Genomic DNA, 26,406 nt, shown 5'->3' with positions numbered 1-26,406 from the left:
ATTGATGATTGATACAGTATGTTACATGTTGGTACTGATATATAACTAAGTTAATATGTCGAAACATCACCTATACCTTATATTATTATTATCATACCATATCGAGCTCATGTACCATACTGGTTCTTTAATGGTACGGATTGCCAAATATAGATCAGTGCAAAAGGCCTTGCTCTCAATATTTTTATAGAATCTTCTTTTGTTTTTTTCGATAAGATGGCTAAAATAAACAACCCTAGTGTCGATACATCCATTGGAGTCAAAATAAAAGATCATGAAGCTACATGGGAACAGAGGAGATGGAGCCCCTGAGAACAGATCCATCAGGATTAGCAACATGAGAAACATGAGAAGGTACCTGGTCCACTGCACCATAGGCCATCTTGGAAAACGTTGGTCTCCTCAAAGGAAGCAAGAGTAGAAGTAATCCTCTAGATGTCAGAGAGATGAACACCATCAATCTGAGCTTCCAGTTTGGTTATCCAATCGACTACAGTTTTTGAGTGTCCCTCCAAAGCAATATTGGTTGCCTGCAAAACCTTTACAAGGTTTTACACGGTTTTAGGCATCATGATTCTCACCATATCCCAAGGTTCCAGGAAGCAAACCAGATCACCAGTGAGAACACTTCAGAGGTTGTCATGTCGCTAGCATAAAAAGCATGGACAGAATCTTTTTCATCATTTTTTCTTGCTAGAGGTGGAGTTGTAATTGCAGCATAAAAGAGAAGATTATAGAAGTCCTCATGCTACTTGCACAGAAGCATGATTACACAATCTTTTTCATCTTTTTCCTTTTTATTTGCTGAAGGTGGAACTAGAGTTGCACCACAAAAGAACCAAATAACCAAATACAAGTATCCACTACAGATTTTAAAGGAAGTATCTCTGGAAAAATCTCTGGCACTTCATTTCTTTCACTACTGTGATTTAGTGTTCAACAGCCAACTCATCAATTTCAGATATTAAATAATTACATAAGCTGGAGTTTATGCAGCCGAAATCAGTTATGTGATCCCAACGTAAGGCAGTTGGTTGATTCATTGAGAGAGAATGCCTGTACCTGTAGAAAGATGGTCGTGAAATTTGTTGTGGATCGTTTTTGCACAAAAAAGAGTTGAGGACATCAGGATGCTCTTTTGATATGCGGCAGAGACCATGGAGATGAAGATGCTTTAGATTGCCCTTGCACTCAAAAAGTTGCTTCACTACTTTCGTGACACCATCAGCAGTTGAGTATATGCATCCAGGTCCATAGAGCTGCAATGTTATTGAGCAAAATATAACAACACAGAAGCATCTGTATTCCATCAAAAAAGTTAAAAAGCAAATGTTGCCCTGTCAAGAATTAGAAGTTAAATTAGTACTGAATTCCCTTGAGAAATGATCAAGTATGACCATTTAGTATACTGCATATATTTGTGTGCCTTGATGGTTGTTGCTAGGACAAGCATATTTTGGATTGGATTTGCAGGCAGGCCTTCAACCTAGAACCTCTTGCAAGGTCTTGGCCCAGGACTGAGATATAGAGAAGTATCAACAGTGGTCCCAATGAGAAAAAGGGTTTTAAAAGGCAGAAAACAATTCACTGTAGGATGATTCTCATAAGAAGAGATCTGGGAGCAGTATTTTATAAAAGAAATGGTAAAACTAAAGTTAACCCCAAAGAGACAGGATAAGGCTTGTTAGTTCTTATGGTTGATCTCTCTTTATCTTGCCACAGTGTGCATGCAAAAGTAGTCAACCTCCTGATTACTTGTTTCTTCATTCGTTTGGCAATGCTACATATTTCTAATTAAAGAAATTATCTAGGATAAGACTAACTTTTCTGAGAAGAACAGATAAGGCTCATGAGAGAAGGTTAAGGTACATATCATTATGTGTCACCACAAGAACCGAACTTACTTGAAACCCTGAGATGTGATCAACAAAGCGAATCAAATTACTATAAATATTTAACATCCTCAAATAAAATCATATGATCAAACAAAGCACAACTTAAAATGTATTACATCCACAACTCTTAAATAGAAATCCATACATGAACAAAAATCATAGCCTTTGATGCACAATATTATACCTTCAATGATACAAGCAATTAAACACAAACTGAGACAACACCGACACCACTTCAGTAATCATTGGATCCAATTCTCAACTTCAAAATATCAAATCTACTTCTTGAAATAAGTCTAATAAATCTCTAATTAATCACTCCAAAAAGTTAATTAATAGATGAAGTGAATTAGAAATATCAGTGAGTAAACTCCTATCATGACCGAGGAACTTAATAATCCACAGGAAAACAAATGATTTTGAAGTGAAACATATGATCAAATTATCATTAGGAAGCTCAAATAGGAATTTATGGAAATTTGCTATAAAATCCCAAAAGCAACATTTCAACAAGAAAGATGCCATAAAAGGTCCAAACTCAATTTACAAAGGAGTCCAAATAATTTATACAAAATCATTTAGTCGGATAGTTCTTCGAATTGAAATGGCCAAAGCCCAAACTATATTTCAAAAGGCTTATATTTCACATAATTTCACATTATCTTACAAAGTTTCACTTATATCTGGAGCCAAATAAATCCTTGTTGCAGACAAGGCCACATAAAATCCCTTCCAGTAAAGCGGATGAGGCCACACAAAATTGTCATCGGTGATTTCCTACTAATACAGATGAGGCCACATACATTCTTCAATATCCACATAAACTGCTTGCTCAAAGATTCACATATCCTCATCAATAATTCGAATAAGCCACACATGCTACCTAACCAGAGATACAAATTAACCATCATTGATAATTCGAGTGAGGCAGAATACCACCTAGCTTGGGGTTTACATATGTTTTTAATGTTCCTTATATTTTCACCATATAAATCTTTACAGTCATAGGAACTAATTGATGTACGAGTTCCAAAATAGAAAAAATTTCAAGTCATAACACATGAATATGTATTCCAAAATATCAATTCGAAATTTCATAAACATCCAAATTTTCCCATTATACCAAAGCACAGCTTCAAGTTAATATAGTATCAAATTCCTAACAAAGGAAGAAGTCAGAACCTTTGCAACAACTCGATAAGTTCTGAATGCCAAAATAACTTTTAAAGCTGAAGCAGATTGAAGAATCCAAAATATTAAAAGAAAGACTTGACGTTTAAAAGTCTAGAAACAACAATGTAAACTTCAAAATAATTCAAAATCCAGAAACCCAAGGTAAACCCTAATCCTTGAAAGCTTACTAGGGGTTTATAGTTTCAAAACATTATTTACCCTTGAAACTAACTTAGTTGAGCAAGACCTTGGCTTCAAAAATAACACAAAGCAGAGCTTGGATTGAAAAGACAGAAAGGATAATTAAAAGAAAATTTATACATGTTGGAAAAGAGCATGTGGTTTACAATTTCAGAACTATGCATGAGCTTAGAACTGACTACAAGACTCAAAAATGCTAGCCAAAAAAAAAGAGCAAAGCTTAAGTTCAAAATCATGGACAAGGTTACTGACATAATGAAGAAAACAAATGCACAAAATCCTATCCAAGGTTCCTTGCTTCTTCTTTTTGTTATTGTTCTCCTTCTTCTTCTTCTTCTTTTCCTCCTTTCCCTAGCTTAGCACCCTTATTGTTTTCCCCCTGCTTCTCTCTATTATCAGCAAGGTAGGTTGATCACGATTGGGGCCCGGAAGGTTAATCCACCTACTAGGTCAGTAGCAAGTAGGTGGGCCAAGATGGTTGGATAAGGAGGTCAATAAGTAGACATGAAAACCAAATTAAGATCAGGATAGACGGACGGAGGCTTATTAACATCTAATATCACTAAGTGAATGTCCTCTTATTTTCATTTCTTTTCTATTTAGTTAAGACATTACATGTAAATAAGGACCCTTATTTGAATTCAAAAAAAAAAAAAAAAAATCAATTCCTTGAGAATAAAAAGTTGATTTCCCAACTTTAGTTTAAACTCTCGGTTTTTAACTCCGATTCAAAATTAAAGCTTGCAAATGCTAAGGTATTTTGCAAATCTTAAGGCCTGTTTGGATATTTCTACAGGATTAGGCTGAAAATCATATAGGAATTGGGCCCATTGACCCATCTAGCTTGTATTTACTAAGAACATGTTCAAAGCCTAGATCCTAGCCTTTCGGCTGCAGGAAAAAAAAAAAGACCTCTATAGGTCTTTTTTTCTTCCCATGGGATTTGGGATGGGTGGAGTTTGGTTGATACAAGGTTATTCTTAAATGGACAACCCAATCCATGAATTCTATAGGATTTTCAGTACAACTCTATAGGAATAGCCAAATAGGCTCTTGAGGTTTCTTAAATCCTATACCTGAACAATGTTAAAACCCAAAAATCTGATTTAAAAATCCTATAAAGTAGTATTCAAAGCATGTCGCTTGAAATGATGCCTGACAACACTTAGCGCATTTCACAAACTGGTTCATTTTCATGGGTTACACACTCAGAGATTTATATATGTTTTCTAGTAACAAGTTGGGTTACACTATGTCACTAAATCTTATAGAGCATGCAAATGCAGTGACAAGTTCCAAGTATATGCAGTGAATACAGCAATCTAAAAAGTCATCAACAACTATAAATGGTCAATCAGTAATATATAAAGCATTTTACTAAGAAAAGTCTATTGTCCAAACCAAGAGCAAAGCTCATATGATTGAAAAGCTTACTGGAAAAGGCACTTTGGCAGTCAAAGGTCGAAACTCTAACAGGTTCATAGCCGAAAGTTTTTAATGGCCGATGCAGCAAAAAAAAAAGCATTGAATGTGTTGCTGTTATGTAACTCCACATTAATGTGGAAGGACTTGCTTCCATTTGTTTGTTTAGGTTAATCCAACATCTCTTTGGGATGAGGACTATTTTGGATTTAGTCAAGTTATGTAATCAAGGTTTAACAGTGACTTTTTAATTTGATTGTCAAAAAGTGCGTTCAATGCAAGCTCTCTGCACATAGAGCATGGAGCACGAGTAAAGTAGTTGAGAGAAAAGTTGATTAACTTAGTTAAAGACAAAAGACACATAGATTTTCTTTTACTTATTTATTTATTTGCAGAGAAAGATGAAGCAGGGTTGGGGGGCTGGGTTGCAAAGATACACAGATTCATCAATTTCACTACGTTGAGCAAATCGACCAACCTTCACAAAATACCAGCTGAGTGCAGATCCTAGCAATCAGTACAGATAAACCAAGATCAACACTAAGCAAAACAAAGGAAAAAGGGCAGGGGAGAGGAGGAGGGAGGAGTAAACATATTCTTGTTTTTATATATGTTCTTAGCCCCATACATTGCACACATTGTATTTAATTTTGTTTCATTAGATTACATCATGTGTTACACCCTCTTCATATTTACCTAATAAACATTTAATTTTATTTCAAGTTATAGGTGTTTACTTCATTAGTTAGTTTCGGATTTTAATAATTTCATTCTCTGCTTGTGCATTACATTTTAGAAGTGCATATAGGGTCTTGTCCTAGGTTCCCCTACATCATATAGCTTTCTAAATAAAATATTTTTGTCCATGTGAATTTACAAATGCATTCTTTTTGTGGAATTCAATTAAAACTCCATTTTACCGCTACTATCTAGTCACATCATCTGATACTAGGATAGAGCCTCCTCTCAAATAATTGTGGCCAGAAATTAATAATATGCATAAAAAAGGGGGATGAAATTCAACCTATAGCATTGGACCACACCAAATTGTAACTCACTACGCCCTCCAAAATGTCCAGTGTGGATATGATAATCTACCTAGTGTACTAGATTATCTAAAAGAAATTATCTAAAATCTTTTGGCAAGAACAGAACAAGAAAAGTCTATGTCAGCATAGACATGTTAGCCTTTTTTCCTGAAGAAAAATATCTCTAAATCTAACAAAACTGATTTTACAACCCACAAGATCATAGTACCCAATATACCTATTGTACATATGTCTTCATATCTATGCCTCTATATCTATCAGAAGAATGGGAATGATCTCTATAAAATACCATTATTTATTGCAGAAGATTTTCTGTTAACCAAAAATCATCACCTTTCCCACCAAGGATCTGGAATGCCACGTTCAGTTTGTAGTAATCTAGCTCCTCCATACACTCCATGTCAAACAAAATCAAATAAAACTCGATAAGTAGTTAATTGTAGTCATCTAGCTCTTCTCTCCTCTTATATTATATTTTTTCCAACTACTCTAACAAAATTTCTAATACTAGTACTGATTCTACTATACTAAAAAACCATCTACCTGTTCTTCCTCACAGAGAATTCCTTGCTTGTAAAAGTCATCTCCCTTATGGCCGATTCGAATATTCCTTCAGGACACATAATGCTACAAATCCTTGACCACAAAAGTAGAAGGGAAAAATATTGTCCCCATTATATACTTTTCAAGATTTTAAATATGTATGTAGACTACGTAAAAATATTTAATTTTTCTCTAAAAGCTAATAATATACAATTCTCTCAATCATGAATCTAATCACAATTTCATTACATTAACAATTACCACAGTATTATAATGGAATACTGTTTTCCTTTTCACATATACCGAATTATAGCAAATAACTTATTGTGCAGATTATTTAACAAGTTCTCCCGTAGAACTCAGTAACTTTAGAATCTTTTAAAGATTCTCTACCGAGATATCATCATATTTCATATTCTAGCACATATTAGTAGCCGTTGATCAGACCATCCTTATCAACAGCCACAGGAACCAACAGAATAGACTAATCGAAGGCTGTTGATAAGCAAAAGATAGTCAAAATATTCTAGGTGAAGGGGGAATGACGGACAGGCAGTTTGATCAGCAGCTACTAATAAGTGCTAGAGATATGTAATATGATGATATCTCAGTAGAGAATCTTTGAAAAATTCTGAAGTTCCCAAGTTCTACGGGAGAATTTGTTAAAGAATCTGCAAAATAAGTTATTTGCTACAATTCTGTATATGCGAAAAGGAAAATAGTATTCCCGCATGATACCATGGCAATTGTTAATGTACTGAAATTGTTATCAGTTTCGTGATAGTTGGGAGAATTGTATATTATTGGTTTTTCGAGAAAAAAATAAATAAATATTTTTACATAGTCTGCATATATATTTAAGATCTTGAAAGTATACAGTGTCAAAATAAGGAAGAGAATATTTTTCCCTCCTACTTTCTAGGGTCAAGGATTTGTAGCATTGTGTATCCTAGAGGAACATCCGAATCGGCCACAAGGGAGACGACTCTTATAAGCACAGCATTCCATGTGAGGAAGGACAGGTAGGTAGTTGTTTAGTATAGTAGAATCACTACTAGTATTAGTAATTTTGTTAAAGCAGTTGGAAAAAACATAATACAAGAGGAGAAATTAGCTAGATGACTACAATTAACTACCTATTAAGTTTGATTTGATTTTATCTAGTATATCTGGAATGCCACGTTCCTCCATACACTCTGTTTCTTGTTTCAAGTAAAGGAAAAGAATAGCACATTCAATAGAGCTCAAAAAGTTTCCGCATGAGAAAAGCCCCAATCGACAACCCTACTCCTAAAAGTACCAAAATGTTTTCAAAAGACTTCCTTCCCCACATTCAATAGAACCATTGAATAAAAATAGGTTCCCAGCGAATTACAAAGCCACAACTGCCACAAAAATACCTCAAATCGGTTATCATTCGTCTTTCCAACCATAATTACGAGCACCATCAAAGCTGAGTACAATCGAACAAAACAACTCGACAAGCAGGTAAATTCGCACTAAAAGTTATACTAAAACAAATTCAAATCAACATTCCACCGGTTTTATACCTTGGTGATGCCGGGATTCCGATCGGCGACCTGCAGGAGCCCGGCATCGGTGATCTTCCAGCAATCTAACGGAGACAAAGACTTCAACTTTGCCGCGCGGCTCGACGGCGGCGTGCTGCCACAGAAGCCCGTCGCCAGTGATCGCATCCCTGAACCGCCTGCACACCCCCTGCAACACCAAGAGCTCAGGCAACCGGAGGTATCACAGCACCAAGAAAAGGGCCCCGTGAGGGCCCATCTGCTCGGCGGTCTGGTCGGCGCCGGCAGCATCGCCGGCGGGGCTTCTTGTATCCGATGGGGGAGTGGGATAGGGGAAGGGAGCGTCGGGGTTGTCCTCAGTCGGAAGAGAATGCTCCATTTTGGATGGCTAGAAGAGTGGAGAGAAGGGTTTAGATGTTGGAGGCTATGAAAAGAGTAATGGAAAGAAGGGAGAAAGGCAGCGGAGAAACCGCGGGGATGAATGGGAAAGCAACGAGGTCAAAAGTTACGGTAACCGATACTGGTATTTATTTTGCGTGTGTAAACAAATGAAACTCTTTTTTTTTATAGATATTTGACACATTTGGCGAGAAAGGATAATTAGAAACAGAGTTATCACTGACGATAATTTGTGAAAATGTGGATCATTTGATAGAAGAAATAAAATTCAAAATGGTTGAGTGAAGTAACATTAGGTGATGGCTGCTATTTGTGGGTAAAGATTAATAATAAAGGCAACAATTCCAATCCTCTACTTCTATAGTATGTAAGCCGGTAATAGATATTTATGCACAAGGGCTTCATGAGAAAAAATTAATTCAATTGAGGATAGTCTTGTGGGTGTTAATGATGTCGTTAAGTTGTTCACATATCTCAATTTTTTGTTTGTTGTTTTCTTTTTCTTTATCTATTTTTTGTATTTTATCTTTATTTTCTTAATAAAGTCATTAGACTTATTTAATCTTTTCTTTTAAGAAAAAACACGTACATCTTGTTGAATGAGAGAAAATTTTGAGTCACTCAAAATGGTTGCAGATGCAGAAGCAGATTTGAGAGTGGGTGCAAAAAAAAGAGATCCCTTAGTTTTTTAATAAAATAGCAAGGGTAGAGATATGAATTTTCAAAGCGAGTGCAACATTCTTAATTGAAGATTGTTGCTGCTACAAAGAAGTTGTTAAGAGGATCGGTCTCGCTTTCTTCAAAGAAGGTGACTAATTAAGATCATATATGATAGAGGAAAGATTGTTGGAGGATTATAATTAAGTCCAATAATGATAAGCAAGAGGCTATACGACTACGAGTAGTTAGAGAAGCTTCATAAAGTATGAAATGTCTGATGATGGTGGTGAACTGTGCAGTTATAATGAGACCCAATAACTTGTAGATAATAGTTTGATAGAAGGGACAATTGAGATACCACTGAGAAAAGAGATTAGAAGAGAGATGAGATTTCTTATTTAATAAGGCTCAGAGCGTATGACCTAACTCCATAAAAGCTTCAAAGGTATTTGAGATGTATCATGTTGATGCAAACACTGTAAGACTAAATATTTCCATACATCATCCATAAGCAATTCCGTCATCATTCATTATCTTTTAAAATATTGCAACAGTATTTTTATCTTGCACCAATCATTTCTTAAGATATTCATGTGCAATATATTTTGGAAAGTTAAAGACAATCTGTAGTCTTATCCAGAAAAGAAAATTGATAATTTACCTAGCCAGCATTAGGTGTCACTTTTTCTGTTGGTATCTAAAACTAGAGAGACAGACAGAGTAATTAAAGCATGCTTCATTGCAATATACATGCATAATCTTATTCACAGTACATTAATGAGTCTCTTGGTCTTTAGAAATGGATGAAGAACCTCACCACAAACGGTGAAAAAAAAAAGAGAGAAAATAATTGCATACTAACGACCCATAGACAACCGAGGCCAAATAGAGTTGAGATCCAGACTAAGCTCCATCATGCTACAAACAGCATCTAAATCTGCCAATTTATCCAATCAATGACGAATACATTCAGCACATCTGACATCTCAGGAATGCCATCACAGCAGTGCTTAGTATGTTGGACAAGACAAAGAACAACAGCCAATTGTTTCATGCCCTTTTCAAATTACAATTACACATATTTTTCACATTGTTACCGCATGTTCAGCAGTGATGTGCAGGTCTGCTGATAAAACTTACAGTACTTCAAGCATCTACATTTAGTTGGAACCACTCCTTTGAGTTGTGATGTGCTCGTCAATGGCCTAATGGCTCAACAGCTGTCCTGAATAGAAGAATGTAGACTTTATCGATGGAGAAGTACAAGAAACCTCCCAAAGAGTGCGTGACGTACGAACCAAAGCTTGTACCCACAATGCAGTGCCAAGCTGGGCCATATGATAAATCAAATTCCTGCAAAAGAAATCGAATTATTATTCAGCAATCCCTAATGAAGAAATAAATTTAGAGGGCCAGGGAATTACATTAGTTTCAAAAATAATAATGACACTAATGGACCATGAGAGGTGCAAAAATGCGGTACTTTTATCAACTTGTCTATGAAAATCACACTGTATCTTCTTTTAATTTAGTTCCTTTTATTGTCTAATGGAACCAAATGAAGGGGAAAAAGTTTTAAAATGAAATATTATATAAAATATGATTACAGGATGATGTCTAGACTATACAACCAATTTAAGTGGAATTGAAAAAAAGAATCCTTGTTAACCAATTCAAATGTTACTTAATATCACGGTCACAAACAGGAACCCAAAAAATATGTTTTTCCAATTCATAATATAGCAACGGTTCAAAGAATGACACTCCCCAAGGTTGGCTATGCTGAGCCAATACCATGCATACCATACCATCTCAACAAGGTACCAGTAAAATACAGGGCATAATTCAGTAAATGGTGGGGTACAAGGGCTCAGTTCGATATTGTATTGACATATGGAATAGGTATTGTTTCACCTCTGGCAACATACCATGTATCTATACAGAGGTGCGTAGCACACTAACTGTGAGGACCCGTGTGGGCGTGTGTTTAGTCCCACATCGGTTATTCGCTGGGTAAATCTTGGGTACTTATACAGGATCAAGGAACCCAAATAATAATCTTCCGGCTAGCCATTTTGGGTGAGGTCATGAGTTGTTATAAATGGTATCAGAGCGGACCCGGCCCATAACCTATGTGGACTAGGGGACACTGCAGCATGGATCCATTAGGGCTGACCACAGGCCAATCGTGGTGTTTGTGATTAGATTGGAACCCTTAGCCTGACGAGGACGTCAGGGCTTGAACGGGGGGAGTATGTGAGGACCCGTGCGGGCGTGTGTTTAGTCCCACATCGGTTATTCGCTGGGTAAATCTTGGATACTTATACAGGATCAAGGAACCCAAATAATAACTTCCGGCTAGCCATTTTGGGTGAGATCCTGGATCCGGCCCATAACTTATGTGGACTAGGGGACACTGCAGCACGAATCCATTGGGGTTGACCATGGACCGATCGTGGTGTTTGTGATTAGATTTGAATGGATTTGAACCCTTAGCCTGACGAGGACGTCAGGGCTTGAACGGGGGGAGTATGTGAGGACTTGTGCGGGCGTGTGTTTAGTCCCACATCGGTTATTCGCTGGGTAGATCTTGGGTACTTATACAGGATCAAAGAACCCAAATAAAACCTTTCGGCTAGCCATTTTGGGTGAGGTCCTGGGTTGTTACAAATGGTATCAGAGCGGACCCGGCTCATAACTTATGTGGACTAGGGAACACTGCAGCACAGATCCATTGGGGTTGACGACAGACCGATCGTGGTGTTTGTGATTAGATTTGAATGGATTTGAACCCTTAGCCTGATGAGGACGTCAGGGCTTGAACGGGAGGAGTGCGTGAGGATCTGTACGGGCGTGTGTTTAATCCCACATCGGTTATTCGCTGGGTAGATCTTGGGTACTTATACAGGATCAAGGAACCCAAATATTACCTTCCGGCTAGCCATTTTGGGTGAGGTCCTGGGTTGTTACACTAACCTATACCGATAAGCTACCCATATGGTGCTGGATAACAGCAACAAACCTTGACATTCCCTTGAATATTTTCAATGCAATCGCAATAGACAATTTGCAGTTGCAGGCTTATGAAGTATGAGGAATTGAATGTGGATGAAACAAGAAGAATAACTAATAGCTTTATCAAATTTCCAATTGGCCATGCCCCATTGCTTTCTCTTTTGGTCTTCAAGCCTTGATGTTGGAAAAAGAACCCCCTTGGCCTTTAGCAGAAGTCATTATGATTAACACATGTAGCTCCACAAGCCTACATATTGTGCACATCGCATTAACATCCTAATCAATGACTGCCAAACCGTCCCAAGCCGGGCAGTTTGCGGCGTAGCAAACTGAATCAACCAAATGGTTATTAGGATGGTTCGGCCAATCGATCGGGTTCCCTCTTTTTCTAATTCTTTTATAAAAACCTCTTTGCCGCTGCTTCTCGACTCTTCGTTCCCTCTCTCTCTCTCTCTCTCTCTCTCTCTCTCTCTCGTTCGATTTGAGCTTCTTCTCTCCTCGCCCCTCTCTCTCGATGCTTCGCTACTGCTAGACCAGCTGTGATCATGCTGATGTCGATGTGACAATGAGCGCAACTAGGGTTAGGATTCTAGATCGATGCAAGAACTATGTCGTCGCCTCCTCTTCTTGTGATAAAGATCCTCCTCCGTCACCTCCACCATCTCGTCTCAACCGCCTCCGACCCCTATCCCCCTTTGGACAGATGCCTCCATTGATCCGAGTGCATCCTCCCACTCCTCCCTCTCTCTCTCTCTCCTTCCCTCTAATTCTGGCGTGCATCCGGCCTCCAGATCGGCATGTGAGTCCCCCCACTCCTCTCTCTCCCTCCCTTTGGTTCCGATATGCGTTGGGTCAATACTGTACAACCGATATTGTACTGAACTATTTGGCAGCCGGTACACCCTCCAATACAAGTTCGGCAAACTTTTATCCTAGTAGTCCATGCAACAATGCATATGACCTCGATCAATAAAGAAGGAATACCAAGACGAGAGAGGCCATTCTGCAACCTGAAAAGCCTTATCAACGTGCGTTAAAGACCTCTTACTGCTTATGCTAAGCCCAACTAGCATTGCCAACCTATCATTAAATATTATAAAACTTAATTTCCTCAAAAAAGTTAAGATATCAAAAGTTATAATGATGATGAATAAGAAACTTGGTTTATCAATGAAGCCACAACACATACAAAGTTTAGACCTGTTGCCTTTGACCTAAGTATGTTAGGACGGAACAGTAGTCTTTAATTAGTGAGGTTGAAACAGCAAAAGAATCTCCTAAAGCATTAGACCCCAGGAGAACTTGTAATATCTTTATCAGCTAAGCTTCCATAGACTTATATCATGAACTTCTTGCATATTTTATGCATTTGTTTTGGCCTCAAAGGACCATATGTCAGTATAAATATATTGGATTATCGTATTAAAGACATTAGTCACCAAAGGCATCTTGTCTATATAATTGCCACTTTTCGATCTTCATTATATAAGTTAAGTTTATCAAATTGGTAATATTTTATAACTACTTATCTGATAGATTCATATACATATTAAGAATAAACGTTTTGTTAGAATGCTTCCCTGCTTCCTATTGATTAATAGCTTTTTCCTCTCCCAGCCAAATGTCATGCAACTAGAACTCATAATTCTTTGCTCCATTTTGTTGTCCATTGTCAAAAAAAAATCATATTCCTCAAGAAAAAGAATCTTATAGGCCTAAAGGAATTAATGCGGCTTAGGTTTTATTATACCCATGATCGTCAAATTTTTATATGCATTATAGCATGAAGTTGCATCAGGCATAGCTCTTTTTTGAACTTGTTAATCTGCTTTAAAAAAATGAATGGAAATATGTCCAATAAATTTCAATATATTCATCATATCTACATTTACGTGCATATACAAGTGCACACATGCAAAAATATTTAGGACAAAAAGCTTGTAATGAATTACTTTTGTATAGATTACTAATATCAACTTATCGCATCAGGTGACACTTGAGTTCTTGTTGACACCTATGGTGAATTGTCAATTACTAAAGCTCAATAAATAAATAAATAAAAACACAAGTGGCTTCTCTCACTTGTTTGGGAGGTTAGATATGCTTTGTGTACATCTCCAACATTCCATCAAATTATTTTTTGGCCTACTCACTGCAAAAGCAATAGTGTTTTCACGTTATAGTCACAATGAAGCATTTTGTTTCACATTTTTTTAGATTAGAACATGGTACCTTATCAATAGGGAAGCAAAGAGAGTTTATACCAGTTTTAGATATGTACCTTCCCATTTTGAGTGAACTGTGTCCATTTCATCTAAAAAGCACTTCAGATGACTTGGAATCCACATTTTCTTGAGGAAGTATCCTCTGAATTGATAGGTTCTACTAGAAAATCAGGTTAGAATCCTATTTTATTTATATCATTCAATAATGCATAAAAACATGCATATTTAGTATGCTGCCTGGTGTTTATTTAGTCTCTGCATAGTTGTTTCAATGATTGTAACAGAAGTGAGAATTTTAAGATGCGGCAAAAGTTTGAAGGATACAGTGTACCATAAGAATGTTAAAGGAACTAAGGAGTTGCAGTACTTGAAGGTGAAGGGATGGAAAATCAATTTAGACAATATGGGCATGCATAATGAAGTCTAGGACAAACTGGTAAGAAGAACTACTGTGATCTTTACCCAAGAATTGTGGAAGACAGAGAGAAGACCAAAGATGAAATGGGCGCGGGATTTGAGAAAGTACTTGGAAAAACTTGCAATGTCACCAAAAACAGTCCCAAGTAGGAATAACTAGCGATGAGGATTCATAAATTTAGCCTCAAACAGCCAGGATAAGAGTTGATGGTTATAATTATGGTATATTCAGCTAACCATGGTAAGATATTTACAAATTAAAGTACGGAAACCATCTTTTGATAAGATATTTACAAATTAAAGTATGGAAACCATCTTTTGATAAGATAGATTGAATAACAAAAGTAGTCCTGAAACTCCTCTGGGAGATCTACTTCATTCAGGATTACAAGGACATCCAAGATCAGCTACATGGCAATGGATTAAGTTTCGGGGATCATTCCCCTCGGTGATTCAAGAATGTGCAAAGAAAGCAAAAGATAAATCACTGATTAAGGAAAAATTGTAAAAAGAAAGACAAAGGATTGAGATATCCAACTTCCTTTGATGGGATTAACATGCTTTTAAAGCGACGAAGTAGTGTTACCTAGACACTTGGCATGACTTCAAAATGTTTAGGTCTCTTGGAGCATCTAAGAAAAACAGATGCCAAAACTATTTTGCATGAAACAAATTTTCAAAAATAGAAACATACAAATGAACCAAGATCCATTGACTACTGTTAATTTTCTTAGTCACAAAACATGAATTAAAGTGCCTTACGCTATGAGTTAAAGTGCCTTAACTTGCAATAAGCATCTACATAGGCAGCTGACACCAAAGCAAGACACAACATTCTTTGGGTGCCGATGAGTGTCATGCTGTATTTAGAGATCTCCAAGTATCCTGAAGCAAGTCAACAATCAAGAAATTCAAACTACTGTAGTGCGAGGTAGCACTGCAAGGGAAATAAATTCATCCAAAAGGACAATTGTATCCAACTTCGGGGAGCATCTCAGCATTATTTTCAATGCAATGCTTATTAACCATGTAAAATTCATGCGAAATTCTTTACTCAAATTAGTTTAAAAATTGGAACTATCCTATCAAAAACTCTTTCAGATAGTCCAAGTTTATATTCATAGAGCTCTTTACATCCTAAGAATCAAGATTTACCTAAGAAGGACTCCATATAAAATAATTTGAACAAGGACTTTAGGATTATCTAAGTCATATTCTTTTGGATTCCATACATATGTTTAATGAGAAGGAATCCATTATCAGATCCAATATGACTTCCCCCCTATAGATAGCCTGTATATCCTACCATTCACCCGTCCATTTATTAAATCCTAAAGGGTATCATAACTTGGTAAATCTAGACCCCATTAGCCTTTTCTTATCTTCTTTGTGCTCTTTCATATCTGACAGCAGAACTATTCCTGTTTCAAAATCTTAATGCCTATGTTATTGTAAATATGATGCCTGAACCTTAGTTACTACATCATCTAGCATGCTGCACGCTAACTAAAATATGGTGCTGGACTGGACAAATTCCTGAAAAGCTCAAATCAATTCAGGACCCCATATTCGCGATAGAAGATTAAAAGTGTTACATATAGTATATATCAAAAATTATGTATTGAAAGTGGTCAAATATTTTCATGCAACAAGGACTGTGAATAACATATAAATGCACTCACTGCAAGATACAGACTGATTCCACCAGAAGAAGCAGATTAATTCCAAATCAGCACTAACAAGAGTCAACAAGACACTGCTAGATGTTAAATAGGAGTTGGCAAGAATCATCTTGCTTCTATAATCATGGAAACATCTCAAAAGCATAACAAATTAAAGCCACAAGATATTGCTAGGATAGAAGTGGTATCATGTACGATGCCTGATAACATTGGTGATGTAGTTGAAGACCACTTTTGTATGGCTCTGTTAAACAAAATCACTTGGCCATGAGGTTCAGTACAGATCCATCATTTGATTCAAAATATTATGCCAAATAAATTATGACAAATGTAGTTTCATAAGCAGTAACAGAACAAGACAATAAAAGCATGAAAAAACAGCAGCCCAGAAAAGAAACAGAAAAAAATAGAAGGAAGATTACCAACCAACATAAAGACCAGCAAACCAAAGGGGAGCATCCTAATAAATTTCATTATCAATATCAGGCAAATAGATAGAAACAAGCACACTTAACCCAAATTTGAAAAGATAGTGAATTTTGGAAACTTTTAAAAGGATCATCCTCAAGATGACATGGTGCAAATAAACTATGTCAATTGCATTGTTGCTAGCTAGCAAAAACAATAGCATGAGTGTCTAAAAAACAACAAAGTGCAGCAAAGTATGACCTTTAGCATAGATCTAATAGTGTTCTATCCCTGAACATCATTGAAGCTAAGGAACCTTTTCGTCTTTCCTGCTATGGAATCCAATTTGACACCTCCCACTAGAGCCAGAATTGGCTGAGGAGCATAGTCTAAAAAAAGGAGGGGAGACAGAATGGAGAAGGTTGTTTATCCCACAATCCCAAGATGAACTGGCCCAATATGTAATTCCTTGTGTGCTTAAAATTGGGATTGAAGGATCAGCTATCAACACCTCCCCAATCTCTTCTACTCCTTCCTACCTCCCTCCTCACCTAATTTCCGCCAAACAAGGAGATGTCCCAAGGACATTGTAACCGGATTTCCATACAGCACCAAGAAGACTCCAGGGAAAAATTTCAACCATCAAATGAACTCCATATTATTTTCTGGGCTTAGGACAAAGTCAATTAGTCTGGAAAAAGAAGTTGGCCATGTTTCTCTCATAGCATGGTTACAGTCAATTTTAACTGCTAAAAAAATGTTGACAAACATTATTTGCCAAAAATCTTAATAGGATACTAATCATGTCAACATTTGCAAGATCTTTACTTCTTATCATGCTTGTGGCGCTTACAAAAGCTATCCTTTTGGTTTTCATCTAATATCAACCTACTTCCAACCTCATTAAATATATTAATTTATTCATACCCAGAAGCATAGTAATATATCACTGTATCAAATACCAGAAATTCAAATATGTACCAATTATGAAAAGAATCAAAACTATAACATCACAATTCCATCCTCAGCTGCTAATCCGAACATGATTAGTAACCAGAAAGCCACTTATATCATGCATTCATATAGCTAGCAATTAAAGTTCAGACTCCAGCACTAATCAATCACTACCAAAAAACAAACAATCAGAGTCCCCACAAAAATCCACATCAACCGACACCTGAAGTTCCATTATCAGATGCCATCATAAATTCCATAGCATTAAAGGAAGATAGCGAACACTAATAACTACACCGAAAAACAGAACCTTATATAACACTCTCCGTCCCCACGGAGGATTAGGGTTCGGGAAGCGGTGGTAAAAGCTGCGGAAAAACGAATCTGAGAAAAGGAAATAAAGGAGGACGAGGAGGGGGAGATAGCGTGCCTTCTTGAGAGCTAGCGCGAGCCGCTTGCTGTCGAGCTTGGGCATGGCGGCAAGCGTCTCGCGGGCGCACCGGAACGCCCGCTTCTGGAGCGCCGGCGGCATGTCCGCCGCCCTCACCCGCACGTTCTGCCGCTGTTCCTGCGCATCATCCTCGCCGCCATCGACATCCCCATCCCTTTCCTCCTCCTTCTTCTCCCGCCGCTGACGGTGGGGGCGATGCTTCTCCTTGTCGGGCTTTGCCGGCTGCTGGCGGCGCTTCTCCGGCTCGCCGTCGGGCTTGAGCTTGGTGCGCTGGATAAGGGAGCTAAGGTAGCGGCTTCGGCGCTCGAGCTCCTCCGAGGCGCCCTCCATCGTCTTCCGCTCCTCTCTCGTCGCTGCCACCGCCGGCGGAGGCGGATCATCCGCCGGGAAGGCGAGGAGGAAGGGGAGACCTCGGAGAACGAAGGCACGAAACGGATCGAAAGAGACCCGCGAACCAACGATCGCGTGAGACGCCTCGTTATACGACGTGTTGCTTTGGGTTTTGCCTCGGCCCCCCTCTCTTTGGATTCACTCGGAAGAAAGAAGATGGGGACAAGGGCACTCAAAAATATTACACCATTGCCATGGCTTTTTCTTTTCTTATTATTTTGAGCGGTCGTAACGGCGTCCGTTGCTGTTAAGGTGGTATTTTACTTTGAGTAGCGCTTGATGTTCGTTTGGCCGCCCAAAAATTTCGAAATAAGGGAAGGAATGACGTGAATACAATAACGGTGAAGACTTGATGGATAATTGGGCGCGAAAACTTGGATATGAGCCAAAATTGAAAAAAAATAAAATTTTATATTGTGCCCGTATTTTTTTCTAATATATATATATATATTTGGAAGATCCCTACTATTATTTTGAAGTTGATAGCATTATACTTTGCCATTCAAGCAGTATGTGGGTTTCAAAAGTAAATTCATAATTGATCATGGTTGCATGGTGGTTTTCTTTTCTTTCAATAAAAAACTACATGTCAAAAAATTGTAATTAACTAGTAAATTAAAAATCAATATCAAAGAAATGGATAACTACTCCATTTGCGAGCAACTTGGAGCTAAGGCTCCCTCATCATATTCTCCCAGATAGTTTCTCTATAGTCAACTAGAATACAATCCACCAGGAGAAAGGGTGACGAGAGCAACCCCTTTTGCCTCCTTGGTTAGAAAGCCCTTAGGATAGGACAAGAGAGGTGGCTGTCAACCATCAACTCTCAATATACATATTGATTAATCGATCTCCACTGTTCTGCTAGTTTGTTAAGTAGACTATAACAACTAAAGATTTTATCTATAAAGACTAGCTGAAAGATGTTATTTGAATTTTTTTAACTATATATAAATATCCAAGATCTATTTACTATATAGCTGATATAAAACTAAACATTTGCTCCATACAAGTTCTTATATATTTTCCTCATTTAAGCTCTAACATTTTCGTTGGACTAAAGATCTAAATCTATTTAAATTCAATTATATCCATTCACTAACACCATGATCATCTTATGGTCAATTCAAATATGCTCATGCTGCAGTGCTCTCTTTTGTGGATATGGATAAAATAAAATATTTTGGAGATTGAATGAATTATGCTTAAAAATAGAGATTAATCGTGCTTGAGGTAGATCCATCTCATTGGAGTGCCTCTTTTTCGATATAAATTTAAACTAATTACCGTGGGAACAACCGTTATTTTAGAGTTAATAACATCTAGAAGTAGGGGTGGCAATCGGATCGAATCGAGTCATAAACGGATCGGGTCACATGCAAGTCGGGTCAAAAAATCATAAACCTGAACCCGACCTGTTTATTAAACAGGTCAGAAATTACAACTTGAACATGTCATGTTTAATAAACAGGTAATCTGACTCGACCCGTTTAATCTGTTTAATAAACAGGTAGCCTGTTTGCCTAACCCGACCCGACCTGTTTAACATGTTTGCTCAATCCGATCTGTTTAACCTGTTTAATTTGCCCAACCCAACTTGTTTAACTTGCCCAACCTGACCTGTTTAGACCTATTTAACCTGTTTAGAACTGTTTAACCTTGTTAACTCGTTTAACTTGTTTAGACCTACTTAAGCTGTTTAACTTGTTTAAACCTGTTCAACGTGCCCAACAGTTAAATAGGTCAAACGGTTTAAACAGGTCCGATATTTAAAACTTGTATCTGATCCAATTAATAAACAGATTAAATATGTCGATCTGTTTACGATTCGAATCTGTTTAGGCCAAACCAAATTTGTTTATGACGGGTCGAACACGGATCATATTGGTAGGTCGGATTATATTTATGGGGAGAAAACCGTCGTCAGCAAGCAAGGCAGAGTTTACCTGGGTGTCGGACGGGTAGTTCTAAATACACCCCCCCTATTGCTCAGGACACCCCCCAAAAATTAAAAAAAAAATAAATACTCTCTACACCCCCCCATTTGCTAAGGACACCCCTAAAAAATTAAAAATTCCTAAATTACCCCCACCCTCCCCACCCCCCACCTCCCCACCCCCCGCCTCTGCCTCCTCCTCCTCCCCCTCCTCATCCTCCTCCTCCCCCTCCCCCTCTTCCCGCCCACCTCTGCCTCCCCCTCATCCCTCTCCCCTCCTCCTCCGCCCCGCCTCTGCCTCCTCCTCCTCCCCCCTCCTCATCCTCCTCCTCCCCCTCCCCTCTTCCCGCCCACCTCTGCCTCCCCCTCATCCCTCTCCCCTCCTCCTCCGCCTATTCACCCTCCTCCTCCTCCTCCCTCCTCCCTCCTCCTACTCCTCCACCCCTCTACCTCCGCCCCCCATCCCCATCCCCTCTTACTCTGCATCCCCCTCCGCCTTCTCCCCCTTCTTTGCCTCCTCCTCCACCCCCTATTCCTCCCTGCTCCCATTCCTCCTCCTCCTCCTACCCCTCCTCCCCCTTCTCCTCCACCTCCCCCTCCTCCTCCTCCTCCTCCACCTCCCCCTCCTCCAACTACCCCTCCTACCCCTCCCCCTCCGCCGCCTCCTCCCCACCCTCCTACCCCTCCTCCCCTCCCCTCCGCCGAACAGAAGGATTCTGTTCGGTTGAGGGTTGCCGAACAGAAGCCTTCTGTTCGGCACTGGATCGCCGAACAGAAGCCTTCTGTTCGGCACCGTTCAGCCGAACAGAAGCATTTTGTTCGGCGATCTAGTGCCGAACGGAGCACGAAACGGAGGAGGAGGAAGGGGGGTGTACTGAGAAAATTTCAAGGGCAATATGGTAATTACACTAAAGGTTAGTTTGGGTATTTTTTTTTTAATTTTTGGGGGGTGTCCTGAGCAATAGGGGGGGTGTATTTAGAACTACCCGTGTCGGACTCAGCGCAGCACTGCTTTTAAGGCGAAGAAAGCGACCGTCGTTAACGTCCCGACATCATGCCGTCCATCAAGGGCCCTTCATCCCGGGCAGGGTTGCGTAGATTGTACCCACGCTCCCCCGGGTGCATCGCCGCATCAAACGGTTGGAAAGGTCGCGAAGCGCATCATGTCATCTTAAAATAAAAAAACATAGAAATCCTCGGGCGAGGCAATAATTAGGGAAAACCAGGGGCTATTTGTGGCAAAAAGGAGACAACATCCGATGCATCGGAAGTGGGGCCCACCAGAATCGACCTGGTGGGGGGAAGAGGCGATGCGGGTTTGAAAGGCTGTCGGGGGAGCGCTATCCGAGTTGGGCCCGCCCACGGGCCGGCCCATGGCGTATTGAAAAAATGGGTGTTAGCGATTGGTGGGTCCTTGGATTGGACGTCTTGGAAGGGATCATTCTAAAACGTTTAGATTGAGGTTTGGGATGCATGGCGTTTATTGACCACCCATCTATGTGTTCAGATTTGTTCATACTGGGTTCCTTCATACGAATGTTAACCCATGATTAATGATTGGAAGATGTATTTCATATTTTCATGTAACCAATTCAATATTTGATTCAAGTCGGACTGTGAGGACATATGTGGGTGTGTGTTTAGTCCCACATCGATTATTCGTTGGGTGAATCATTGATATTCATACAGGATCAAGAAATCCAAATAATACCTTCTAGCTAGATTTTTTGGTTGAGGTTTTGTGTTGTTTACAAACGATATTAGTGTGGATCTAGCTCGTAACCTATATGGACAACCTCACACATGCAGCAACATGTGCCCAATCATAGATTGAACTCAAAATATTACCTAGAAACAATGAAAGAATGCATCTTTCACGAGATAAATGTTGTGTTTTTTATTAGTAGTAGCAAAATTCTCAAATCTCATAGTACATTAACTGATTTATGATTTAATGTGCGCCGTCAAATACAAAATCAAGACTAAACCAAGGCCCTGTTTGAATTATGTTGGTTGTCTAGAAATAACAACAAATTCATGTCATTTGGGGCAATGCGATTAGAGCGCAACCATGTTCGAATCCTCTTCAGTTTGGGGTTGAAATGCAGAGATCTAGTTGATCCACAAGGACCGCCAAACCACTGAGGACCATTTTGTCCACTTCGTAGGAGATTTTTTTTTTTTAAAAAAAGGGAGAAGTAGTATAAAAAGTAGATCTGGATATTAAAAAAAATTAATGAGAATTTGCAAAAAAAAATATTATTTTTAAATTTCAAAAGCAAGGATTTTTTTTTCCTTTTTCTCTACCTGGGTTCATTTTGGACTTTACTTGACATAATGCTTTAAATGAATATAACACTTTGCTAAATTGATACATATGTTAGTAATTAATTCATGAAAAATGTAGAACATTTAAAAGAAATATTTCTACCAAGAAAATAAGAATATATTCACATAAAAAGAGTGATCATGCACTTTTTAAACAAAGTTTTATATCTAGATTGAAGAAAAGTGGAAATTGTAGAAAAAATTATAGTATTTTGTTGTGGACGAAGCTCTCTGACCTTGAAAAATCGGTGGAAGTGTTGCCATGGTGTGACTTCATGATGGCATGAAAAATATAGTTTTACATAAATTGATTATTTTATTTGTTTTCTAAACCCTTCAAGAGTTCATTCATGCCATTACCATTGCTGAATAGTATTGCTTAGGGTATTAAACTTGGTACCAAGAAAAGTGCGTTCATTGTGGGCAAGTAATGTGATAGAAAAGAATTAGTGTGATTCATCGTGTTGCGGCAATTCAATGAAGGGCTACCAAATAAAGATTGATTCTCTCATGACATATGGCTCTAGATTTTTTTTTTTTTTTTTTTTTTTAAGAAGGGTTAGGCATCAAAGCATTTTCCAATGCAAAACGAGTATAATGATTAAGAAAAATAAAAAAAAAGTGTATTATTATAAAAATAAGAATTTTTCATGCCAAAAATCTTTTTGATTGCATAAAGAGCACAATGATCCAAAATTTAAAAATTTTTAGAGAATTTGCCCCTCTTTTCCAAATTGTGAAAATTGGCAGAATTTTAAGAATTATAGAAATAAATCCACTTTAATTTTGCGACATCAATCTCATGTCAAAATTTCATTTCTAGGGCTCGTTTGGTTCGCGGGAAGCATTTTCCTTCCTAGGAATATGATTCCTGGGAAACAAATTCCTAGGAAGAGGATGCATAGGAAAGTACTTTTGGCATGTTTGGTTGACCATGGGAAAGTGACAAATTTCCAAGGTGCTTATGTTTGGTTGGCCATCCACTTTCCTAAGAAAGTTATATATAATTCTTATTATGCCCTTAATAAAAATTAGGTTTTTAATGCCTCTTTAATGCTTCTTTAATGCTGAAAGGACTTTTTGGGAAAAAGTAAAAATGGAGTGATTTCCGCCTCATGGGAAAGTAACTTTCCCATGTTTCTCATGGGAAAGACTTTCCCATGAAATGTGGGAATCACATTCCCATGGGAATATAACTTTCCCTTCTCTCTCCTTTGAAAACTCCAACCAAACAAGAGGCATCTCATTACTTTTCCGTTGACCACACTTTCCCCCCTTCTTTTCCCGCGAACCAAACGAGCCCCTAATTCCAATCACCGAACTGAGATCCTTCCGCAATCATGGATGCGGTTGTCCACTAATCAGACGGCCTTGATCTATCATCACCAGCCCTAGCGAAAAAGAGAGAACGGCTGACCCTGCGGAGCACGCGCCTACCATGGCCTTCTTGCTCTCCAAGCAAAGAAAACCCCTAAATCAAATTTAAAGTTTAGGGTTTTTGTTTCTAACGCATCATCCCATTCCCACCGCTTCTCTCCACTCCGTCGATCGATCAACCAACTTTTTAAACCGATAGAAATGGCGGCCGGCGGCGGGCAGGCGGCGGCGTCGTTCCTGACGAACGTGGCCCGGACGGCAATCGGCCTCGGCGTCGGCGCGAGCCTCCTGAACTCGTCCCTCTACACCGTCGACGGCGGCCAGCGTGCCGTCCTCTTCGACCGGTTCCGCGGCGTCCTCGACGATACCGTCGGCGAGGGCACCCACTTCCTGATCCCCTGGCTCCAGAAACCCTACATCTTCGACATCCGCACCCGCCCCCACACCTTCACCTCCCACTCCGGCACCAAAGATCTCCAGATGGTCAACCTCACCCTCCGCGTCCTCTCGCGCCCCGACGTCTACCGCCTCCCCACCATCTTCACCTCCCTCGGCATCGAGTACGACGAGAAGGTCCTCCCCTCCATCGGCAACGAGGTCCTTAAGGCCGTCGTCGCCCAGTTCAACGCCGACCAGCTCCTCACCGAGCGGCCCCACGTCTCCGCCCTCGTACGCGACTCCCTCATCCGCCGCGCCCGCGACTTCAACATCGTCCTCGACGACGTCGCCATAACCCACCTCTCCTACGGCGCGGAGTTCTCCCAGGCCGTCGAGAAGAAGCAGGTCGCCCAGCAGGAGGCCGAGCGGTCCAAGTTCCTCGTCGCCCGGGCCGAGCAGGAGCGCCGGGCTGCCGTCATCCGTGCCGAGGGAGAGAGTGAAGCCGCCAAGCTCATATCGGATGCTACTGCTGCTGTCGGCACCGGGATCCTCGAGCTCAGGAGGATCGAGGCTGCGAGGGAGATCGCCGCTACCCTGTCCAGGTCGCCCAATGTCGTCTACCTTCCGGGAGCGAACAACATGCTGCTTGGCCTCAATCCCACCAGCATGGCGCAGGGCCGTTGATTCACTCGTTTGTCTTTGGATACAATGCCCTCTTGTGCTTGCTTCTGGTTTACTACTACCATTACTGCTACTTTTCTGTGAAATTAATAACTCATGGATGTTGATCCTCAAGGTGCCTGAGACTCCTGGAAATGTGAGAATTTTTTGGTTAAATTTTGATGGTCATGATAGTGTTTGATCACTGAATTGGATCATGTTTGTTTCATTTGGACTGTGAGATTTGATCAAATTTGAAGGTTTCTGGCATATACGTTCTCCTGGATTGGCTATGATATATATCATTTGCAGGATTGTCATGATTTATCTGGATCTTGATAATTGTGATATGAGATTGATGTTCGGTTTGGGTCTCGGAATGGCAACAATTATGGAATTATCATGCTTCCACATCCTCGGACTTCAAAATGTGTGTTTAGGATCATGGTTTATTAGTTCATGGATGAATTCTATTAATTATTGCTAAATCGATCTATGCTTCGGCATTCATGCTTTGCTTCAATGGATTGGCTGTGACAGTGAAGTTGGTGTTGATTTATTATGTTTTTTCAAAGAATAAAATTACAATTGTACTGTTAGATATTATTACTCTTATTTTTGCTAGTCGTTATTTTTCCATGACATGCAAGGATTTTGCTTTCCTAACGTTGTCCCGTTTGTTGTCTAATGAACTTTAGCTACCTCTTGAGGAAAGAAGAGGGAAAAGAATGACTGATACCAAAAGTGGCTAGAATTATCATCATTTGCTTGTATTTCTTCTCATACATAAGTGTTATCTGTTTTTTAACATTTTTATTCTTTGTTCTTCTTCATAATATGCTTTTGCCCCCTTATTCTTCTTTAATTTGATATTGTTAGTCTGAATTGTTGAGATATTAATAATTACATATTGTCTGGTGACAACATTCAGAGTAGTGTTTTATGCTATGTATTCTGTTTTACCTGCGAGAAAGAGTCAAAGCGGTATCAATCAAATTAATAAATTTTGACCTGACAAGCTTATAATATTTGCATTATCCAACATCTGTTTAGATGGCAGTACAAGGTGCATAATTTGGTCAAGAAACTCTAATTGGTAAAATCTTGTTTTACCTGCCTCCCTGTTTCTCTATGCTGAATTTCTCTACAATGTGGCGAATCTGCTGATAGAATGATTTTCAGAGTAATTTTATTACTTATAATGGTTCTTTTTGTTCTTGTTTAAAAACATTGAACTGATAATGATATTTCCTTCTCTGTCTCCATTTTAAACCCTTAGGAACCTCCTTGTTGGATTATTGATATGGGGAATGT

At 39.1% G+C, this 26,406-nt stretch overlaps 3 protein-coding genes across 3 annotated transcripts; 1 reads left to right on the top strand and 2 right to left on the bottom strand.

The window, feature by feature from the left end:
* Positions 1–886: 886 nt before the first annotated feature.
* LOC103717348 lies at positions 887–8,322 on the bottom strand. The gene is made up of 2 exons (XM_008805687.4): positions 7,834–8,322; positions 887–1,259 (listed from the first exon to the last, which is right to left on the bottom strand). Exons 1-2 carry the CDS (start codon positions 8,101–8,103, stop codon positions 930–932), a joined length of 600 nt encoding a protein of 199 aa, XP_008803909.2. The 5' UTR covers positions 8,104–8,322; the 3' UTR covers positions 887–929.
* Positions 8,323–9,775: 1,453 nt separating this feature from the next.
* Positions 9,776–18,529, bottom strand: LOC103717347 (dynein light chain 4, axonemal-like). The gene is made up of 2 exons (XM_008805685.4): positions 18,003–18,529; positions 9,776–10,224 (listed from the first exon to the last, which is right to left on the bottom strand). The coding sequence occupies exons 1-2, from the start codon at positions 18,351–18,353 to the stop codon at positions 10,069–10,071; spliced, it is 507 nt and encodes a 168-aa protein (XP_008803907.1). The 5' UTR covers positions 18,354–18,529; the 3' UTR covers positions 9,776–10,068.
* Positions 18,530–24,100: 5,571 nt separating this feature from the next.
* LOC103717346 (prohibitin-3, mitochondrial-like) lies at positions 24,101–25,413 on the top strand. The gene has a single exon (XM_008805684.4). The coding sequence runs from the start codon at positions 24,256–24,258 to the stop codon at positions 25,114–25,116; it is 861 nt and encodes a 286-aa protein (XP_008803906.1). The 5' UTR covers positions 24,101–24,255; the 3' UTR covers positions 25,117–25,413.
* Positions 25,414–26,406: the final 993 nt, after the last annotated feature.

This window comes from Phoenix dactylifera, unplaced genomic scaffold, assembly GCF_009389715.1.
Source record: "Phoenix dactylifera cultivar Barhee BC4 unplaced genomic scaffold, palm_55x_up_171113_PBpolish2nd_filt_p 000261F, whole genome shotgun sequence".
Classification (NCBI taxonomy): domain Eukaryota; kingdom Viridiplantae; phylum Streptophyta; class Magnoliopsida; order Arecales; family Arecaceae; genus Phoenix; species Phoenix dactylifera.
Note: the sequence above shows the minus strand (reverse complement) of the source record. Positions and strands in the feature narration are given on the sequence as shown.